Genomic DNA, 8,361 nt, shown 5'->3' on the forward strand with positions numbered 1-8,361 from the left:
TATTATTTGCATTAGACTTCATAACAGTATCACACATGAAAACTGCTGACTTTTCATACTTTCACAGCTTTAACCTTGGAAACAGCCTTATTTAGAAAGTGCATTATAGGATTATTGCTTATTAGATGGAATCCTCTGAGTATGATTTTCTTATGCTTTCAATGTTCTACACTCTTTAAGTATTAGCATCTGAGAATAAAACAATCCTCAACTCCTAGCAAAAGGCAATTACTCTCGAGCCATGGTAGCAAGGGACCATTAGAACCAGACTGAATCGATCAAACAGGATTTAATCAATTAATGATGGCCTGCGTAGGCCAAAATGATCAGTGGTAACTCATTTCAGTAAATATACCTCTGAAAAGCCAAAAAATCAGTGACAGCCTCATGCTCTTGAAAGTTGGCCAGTCAGTGGCAGAACCACACCAGTGAACATGCTTCAGAAAGCCCGCCAGTCACCAGGGGCCTCTCCGTAACAGCGGTGCTTCGGAGGCTGTGATCAACCCTGAGACGATCCCCAACCCCAAAACTCTGCATAAGGTTTGCAACCTGCTTTGCTCAGAGACTGTGCCTAAAAGCAAGCTCTTTCTTACTTAATATGCTTTTTCCCCCCCAGATGCTGAGAGGTAGTCTTTTTCTTTTTCTTTGATACTCCATACAATCTATGCAGCATTCCCTACAGAGTGTGCTCTTCAGAAACTGCAAGTGTATTACTGCTGATGAGGACTAAGTTTAGAAGTGTGGCAAGACTGTCCTGTTAAAGGTCCTTATCACATGTGGGGAACCCAGACCCTAACACTATATTTTGGTAAGTGCGCAGCAGCTTTCCAAATGACTTGTGCTGAGGCTAAGCCCAAACCAGAAAATAGCTGGAATCATCTTCCCTTTAAAACAATCTTATTTGATACTCCTATATTAATATAAGAATACAAACCCCACTATCCTAGGTAACTTAATACCTTTCCGTATATACATTCTTCTATTTTAAAAATTAGCCCTTTCTCTGCCCCCAAAGACAGATTTTTTTTTTTTTTGGTATTATCTACTTCTAGTAGGGGTTGTCCATGTTTCAAAAATGACTTTATCAGAATTTGTCAAGTAAAACCATTACAGGCACCCTCCTTTCTATGTCATGAGAGAATCTTACAACTACTGAATTTAGTTGGCTTTGGTGTTAAGAAATAAAATCTAGACATGTGAATAATAGCATAAGAGTCCACAAAAAGAAACAGATTTTCCTACAAATCTGAAAAAACAGAAAGCTGTAAATTAAAGTAGCTGTCATTTTCAACTGTTTGTTTCATACACCACTGCACTAAACAAGTCCAACATTTTGATTAATAACAAACCTAAACCCAGAGGAAAGAAGGGGCTATCAGCTTACAAACTACTTCAGCCTTAATATCATACTATTTAGCATGGCTGGTTACTCAGCAATAATATTTAATCTTTAATTGAAATAAAAACATAATCAAAATGCTTCTCCCATTTATCTTTCAACATGCTTTGGCCACTTCATTTTAAAAAGCAAAACAAAACAGTTATTATGATTTTCAGCATAATAAACTCCTGACCTGTGTGCCTTCATAAATCACAGACTGCATGAATTGAAAGCATGCCCACATTTTACAGTCTCCTATGAGAATACACACGCAGACTTATTATACAGACTTAATTCAAGTACATAAGGTCTGGTGGTTTATAACCCTGTATGTACTAATAACTCACTCTGTGGCTGCTCATAGAATTGGGCCAACAAGAGCAGTGAAGTTTTTGGAATTACACACATCATTTACATATGAAAATTTTAGAGCTTGTTCAGCTGAAGGCAAAGACAAATATTTAGTTCTCATTAATTAAAAGTTTTACATAAGATCAGATTCTCAAGGAAGAACACTGACTTCAGTGGTTTTAGAAATGTGGAGGCTTTCCCTTCCTACAGAGGCTGTGTCTGACAGGTGTATGGTCAGGCCCTTCAAGATGGTGGTTCTCTTGCTTTCTATGCAGTCCCTGCTTTACCACATGACCCATCTTCCCGCTCAACCCCAGAGCCTCAACAGTGACCACTACATGGGTGCCCCCCTGTCCCAGGCAGTGACTATTCCAGTGCCGAGAGCAGAACCAGTCCACAAAGCGAGGCTATCAAAGGGGAGCGTCCCCCTCGGCGACGGTTAACCTGAGGGGCTGGCAGAGACTTGCTCCTCTGTGGTTCTCCTGTTAACTGGTGAGCCAGTCTGACATCGATTTCCCCTGTAAATGGTGACCTCCTTCCCCCCCCCGTGGTAGCTAAGACTGCTGCTGCCTCCTGCCTGCCATCTGCCTGTGGGGTAGGGTGTCACTCCACGCCCTTCGGCTTCTGGCTTGTAAGGTTCCCTATGCAATGCATCTTGGGTGACTTTGTCACTGTTTCCGGGTTCTTTCTTTGGTCTCACGGGTGGGCAACTAAAAGGCTCATAGGCCAGTGGGGTGCAGCCCACAAACAGGTAAGTTTATTTTTCTCTTTTGTATGAGACTGTGTGGAATTATAAACAGAAGTAAGCAAGTGATTCTTCAGAAGGGACCTGGACTCTGACCAAACTGACATCTGTTTTTAAAACCTCTTATATAATTGTGAACTAGATTAAGACGTGACAGCAGTTCATATTCATTGGGAAAACAAGAGAGGTCCTTATTCTCAGGCATAGAGTAAGTAGTATTACAATACAGAATTCCGATATTCATAACTCATTTCTGACTGAAGTGCATTTATGTTTAATATAATGTAAACAGCTATCTTTTTCATCAGCAATTCTATAAACCACTCTTTCCCATTACCAAGTCTCCCTAACATAGGAAATTACCACCCTACCCTGAGATTGTTGTAGGTGTCTGTACTATTTCTCCTTTTTCTAACCGCCAAAGGTTCTAAAATAATCTTTCTTATGTTGTTGTTTAGTCACTAAATCATGTCCAACTTTTTTGTGGCCCCATGGACTATATAGCCTGCCAGGCTCCTCTGTCCATGGGATTTCCCAGGCAAGAATGCTGGAGTGGGTTGCCATTTCCTTCTCCAGAGGATCTTCCCAATCTAGGGATCCAACCCATGTCTCCTGCATTGCAGGCAGATTCTTTACTGTTGAACCACCAGTGAAACCCTAATCTTTCTTATACATATTCTTTATAGCATATTCTTTGACCAGAAACTATCAGCTATTGGATTCCACTGAAATACCTTAGCCTGACCTTAAAACCCTTTGACAATGGGATCTTCCTCACCAACTTTGTTTCTTTCATCAACTTTGACCATTTTGTAAGTGCCTGTAGTAAACAGGCAATTGAGTTTGAACATCAGTTATTTCAGACAGTCTGTCTTTTTCACAGCTAAGTTCTCTCTCTGTGCTGGGAATCAAAGCCTTCAGATCTTCTGTACTGGCCAGGCCCTCTGGCTGCAACTGGCTGGTTTGCTAAACTAACACTTAACCTCCTTTCATGGGCAGGGACTGTTTTTTATTTCTATGATAAACTTCTAAATGTCTAACAGGTTCTGCAGAAAGTCTGGGGCTCCGCACAGGCCCACCTTTTCGTGACCTCTCATAGCTTGGCTCACATTGATGGCTGCTTTTCCACTGCTCTCAGATCAGTGATGGTTAGTTTTTATTCCCTGCAGACTGTGGTGGGAGCGTGTCTTACGTTCTTTCCCATTTCCTATGGTACGGTACCTAATGTAGGTACCTGTAGAACCAGACAGGATTTCTTTTAAAACAGTGTTCCTCAAAGTCGAATCCCAGACTTCTGCAACAAACATAGGTTGCACATTACAATCACTTGGGTAGTTTTAAAAACTATCAATGCCAGGCCTCATCATCCCAGGATGGGGCCTCAGCCTCAGTAATCTAAAATTTTTTTTTCCCGGTGATTTAAAAATACAGCCAAAGTTAAGACCACAGCATTAAGTTTAAGAACCTTTACATGTTCAGATTGATTGATTTCATCAGCCATTTGTTCTGGTCCCTTCAGAGAACATTAAGAACAGCTGGTTCCTAATGACAAACTACTCACATACTTAAAGAATCTTAAGTGACTTCTGAGCCTATTTTAACTGAATAATCTCAAGTGTATCATCCATTTCTTAAATATAGTCTGAGGGAAAGGCAAGGAGCTATGCTGAATTATTCATTCAACACTGGAGCCTTTTTATGTGTGAGACCTAGTGTCAGACACTAGGGAAATAAAGCCGAACATGACCCAGGCTCTGCTCTCCTGAAGTGAACAGCCTGTTAGGGGAGATGAACATACTGGCACCGGAACAAATGTACATTTTGGAACTGTTTGCAGAGTGTGAGGCAACAGTAAGAAGAGCATCCTCTTACACAGCAGTCTATGAAGAGCTTTCATGTGTCTGGTATTATCTTCATAATAACTATATGGGGTAGGTGGGAAATATGTCATTCACCCCATTTAACAGGCAACCTGAGAGATTTGTGGTCAACAAACTTGTAGCTGATAAGTAGTTGACAGGATGCTTGATTGAATGTCTTTAGAGGTAACAAACGTTCGTCTTGTGAGGATGTATTTAACTTTAGGAATAAATCAAAAGTTAATTCAGTGCTAAACCCTGTTGAGAACAGGATTTAAAAAAAACCCCTCAGATCGAGTAGTGCTTATTTCAGAATAAAACATTATGAAAAGGCAGCTATGAAGGAGAGAACGGTGGGCAGGCGCCGTGGCCACGGCCATGGAGAAGCTGCGCGGGTCCTAAGCAGCCAGGATGACAGGAGCAGGGCCTGACGGCACAGGTCCTTGATGCCTCGACGCTTAGTTTCAACACCAGGCTGAAGTGGTTTGCCATATGCTTTGTCAGTGGCATCTTCTTCTCCATCCTTGGAACTGGATTGCTGTGGCTCCCTGGAGGCATAAAGCTTTTTGCAGTGTTTTATACTTTTGGAAATATTGCTACATTAGCCAGTACATGCTTCCTAATGGGACCTGTGAAACGACGAAGATCATGGCATCTGGTCCCATAACTTCATGGGAAATAGATGGGGAAACAGTGGAAACAGAGTCAGGCTTTATTTTTTGGGGCTCCAAAATCACTGCAGATGGTGATTGCAGCCATGAAATTAAAAGACGCTTACTCCTTGGAAGAAAAGTTATGAGCAACCTGGATAGCATATTCAAAAGCAGAGACATTACTTTGCCGAGTAAGGTCTGTCTAGTCAAGGCTATGGTTTTTCCTGTGGTCATGTATGGATGTGAGAGTTGGACTGTGAAGAAGGCTGAGCGCTGAAGAATTGATGCTTTTGAACTGTGGTGTTGGAGTAGACTTGAGAGTCCCTTGGACTGCAAGGAGATCCAACCAGTCCATTCTGAAGGAGATCAACCCTGGGATTTCTTTGGAAGGAATGATGCTAAAGCTGAAACTCCAGTCCTTTGGCCACCTCATGGGAAGAGTTGACTCATTGGAAAAGACTCTGATGCTGGGAGGGATTGGGGGCAGGAGGAGAAGGGGACGACAGAGGATGAGATGGCTGGATGGCATCACGGACTCGATGGACGCGAGTCTGAGTGAACTCCGGGATTTGGTGATGGACAGGGAGGCCTGGTGTGCTGCGATTCATGGGGTCGCAAAGAGTCGGACACGACTGAGCGACTGAACTGAACTGTGAAACAACTGAAGAAAATGTTTGAAACAACGAGATTGCTTGCAACAACAATTATGCTTTTGTGTTTCGTGCTCACCCTGTGCGCTGCTCTTTGGTGGCATAAGGGGCTGGCCGTGTTATTCTGCATACTGCAGTTCCCGTCGATGACCCGGTATAGTCTGTCATTCGTTCGTATGCAAGGGATGCAGTAATTAAGTGCTGTTCTTCTCTCCTGAGCTGAAAGCTGTTTGAAAAGGAAACTGTTTGAAAAGACCTTTTGAAAGTTGATGTCTGTTGTTGGTGCCGTGTCCTTTTCCTGATACAGTGATCACTCCAGAACAACTGCACTGACCATCTAAGACCATTTTGTATACTGATAAAACTGCATACCCATTAAACTGTTAGATGCTTGTGACAGTAAATTCATTACGTGCCATTAATACGCTCTGTCAGAGACGAGGAGATTGTACTCATTACCAAGTGTAAATGATTTTTAGCCAGTTTTAAAATCTTTTTTCTAAACAGCATTTGAGATGTGAATTTTTAAGGATAAACCTATGCTGCAAGATATATTCAGCTTTTTTGGTGGTTTTTAAGGGTCTACATTTAAAAAATATCTTTTTAAAATAAAAACTTTGAATGTGAAAGCTTTTAAGCTAAACTGCTTTATTGTATTAATAAAAAATAATATATAAATCTTCATAATTTTGAAATAAACCCACTTGGAAAAAATTTAAAAATAAAAGAAAAGGCAGCTATGAAGAGCCAAGAATGATAATATTTGCAGCTCCCAGGCTGGCCTTTAATGCCATTTAGAAAAGAGGTTCCAAAAACGTCTTGAACCATATGAGAGACTCTTTGGGAAAAGGCACTTCTCTGTGAGGTGAACATTTGCCTTTTTTTTCTTTTTTTTAAAGGGGGCAGTTAATTTTCACTGTTAAGTTTTTATGCCTTTATTGCCTTTTCTTACTGTTCTCTGAAATTAGTCCCAATTTCTCCATAATCATAAAATGAGGACCTCCATTCGGCTGGAGGTCCAAGAGGAGCAAGAGCCAAGGGCCCCGGCCTGACCCTGAGAGAGTGGATGTCTGCAGTGCCACAGCCCCGGCTGACCCTGTCGGGTGATGTCTGGCCGTCTCCTCTCAGCCATCCAAATTGCTAAGCAGTGCCTTGTGATTGATGATATCCAGGAGGTCTTTTCTGTTACATATATATTTTTCAAAAATTCAGATTTAGCCACGAAAACTGCCCTATTCCCACTATCTAAACAATGAAACCCAAATTTCTTATGTAGCCTCTATGACCCAGCTTTTGTTCCTCCCTCTAAGCTACTATGTCCTCTTCACATCTTATGCTCCAGACATCCCGAATTACTCGCTGTTCCTCTGCAGAACCTGCTCTCCTGCCTCCTTGCTACCTCTGTATGGTGATATACTTCTCTCCCTGCTTCAACTGAGGTATCATCCCTCTGAGAATCAGTCCATGATTCCTCTCCTGCTCTTTTTCAGGAAGGTTAAGGTCCTCTTATGAACCTATTTTTAGTTCAGCCTCCCTCACGAGACTGAAGATAGCTGTTTTATGGACTTCTGTACCATCACAGTCACCAAGGCTTCACAAGAAGGATGCCCTCAATAAATGCTAAATAAACACATGTTTCTGGATAGCTAGTAACCTCTAAAAACCTGGCTTTATTCACCTTTCTCCTTGAGTATTAAAAGGTAATTCCAAATTTTTTTAGCAATTACAGTTGACCCTTGAACAGCACAGGTTTGAAATGCACAGTCCACTTATATGCAGATTTTTTGAAGATTCTTTAGCACTATCTGATCTGTAGTTGGCTGACTGTGCAGACGTGGAGCCACTTATTTAGAGGAACCAGGTATGTGGAGGGCCAACCATAAATTATAAGTGGATTTTCAACTGCACGAAGTGAGGGTGCCTTAAACCTGCACATTGCTCAAGTGTTAACTGAATGTTTGTAAGTCTTTCACTTTTCCAGAGTAAGTAACAATTTCAGAAGGCTAGGTATTAACTCTTCTTTAAATGTTTGATGGAATTCACCTGTGAAGCCATCTGGTCCTGGACTTTCATTGGGAGTTTTAAAACCACAGATTCAATTTCAGTACTTGTAATTTGGTCTGTTCATATTCTATTTCTTCCTGGTTTAATCTTGGGAGATTGTGCCTTTCTAAGAATTTGCCCATTTCGTCTAGATTGTCTATTTTATTGGCATATAGTTGGTTGTAGCAGTCATTTATGGTCCTTTGTATTACTTTGGTGGTGGTTATAATTTTTTTTCATTTCTAGTTTTGTTCATATGGTCCCTCCCCCTTTTTTTCTTGATGAGTCCGGCTAAAGCTTTATCAATTTTATCTTTTCAAAGAACTGGTTTTTAGTTTTGTAAATCCTTTCTATGTTTTTTTTTTAAGTTTCTACTTATTTCTGCTCTGCTCTTTATGATGTATTTCCTTCTACTAACTTTGGGTTCCATTTGTTCTTTTTCTCCTTGCTTTAGGTGTAAGCTTAGGCTGGTTGGTCGGGATTTCTTTTGGTTCCTAAGGTAAGCTTGTGTTGCTATTAACCTTACTCTTACAACTGCTTTGCTGCATCCCATAGGTTTTGTATCATCATGTTTTCCTTTTCATTTGTCTCCGGGTATTTTTTGATTTCCTCTTTGATTTCTTCAATGATCCATTGGTTGTTTAATAGGATATTGCTTAGCTTCTATGTTTGCATTTTT

General features: G+C 40.9%; 1 protein-coding gene and 1 long non-coding RNA gene across 15 annotated transcripts in view; one reads left to right on the forward strand and one right to left on the reverse strand.

The window, feature by feature from the left end:
* The window catches only part of LOC106990331 (uncharacterized), a 134,349-nt gene that overhangs the window by 105,677 nt on the left and 20,311 nt on the right, over positions 1-8,361 (forward strand). For all 5 annotated transcript variants that reach the window (XR_009596754.1, XR_006056498.2, XR_006056500.2 and 2 more), the window contains one exon: positions 8,137-8,181. This is a non-coding gene — a long non-coding RNA (uncharacterized LOC106990331). The remainder of the gene's footprint in view (positions 1-8,136; positions 8,182-8,361) is intronic.
* The window catches only part of CWC27 (CWC27 spliceosome associated cyclophilin), a 273,447-nt gene that overhangs the window by 20,576 nt on the left and 244,510 nt on the right, over positions 1-8,361 (reverse strand). Inside the window, exon 14 of one of the 10 annotated variants that reach the window (XM_042233750.1) lies at positions 5,719-5,865. The exons of the other annotated variants lie outside the window; for them this stretch is intronic. Within the exon in view, the coding sequence (XP_042089684.1) occupies positions 5,719-5,865 (147 nt within the window). The remainder of the gene's footprint in view (positions 1-5,718; positions 5,866-8,361) is intronic. 10 annotated transcript variants of the gene reach the window in all.

Source organism: Ovis aries, chromosome 16, assembly GCF_016772045.2.
Source record: "Ovis aries strain OAR_USU_Benz2616 breed Rambouillet chromosome 16, ARS-UI_Ramb_v3.0, whole genome shotgun sequence".
NCBI classification, from domain to species: Eukaryota; Metazoa; Chordata; class Mammalia; order Artiodactyla; family Bovidae; genus Ovis; species Ovis aries.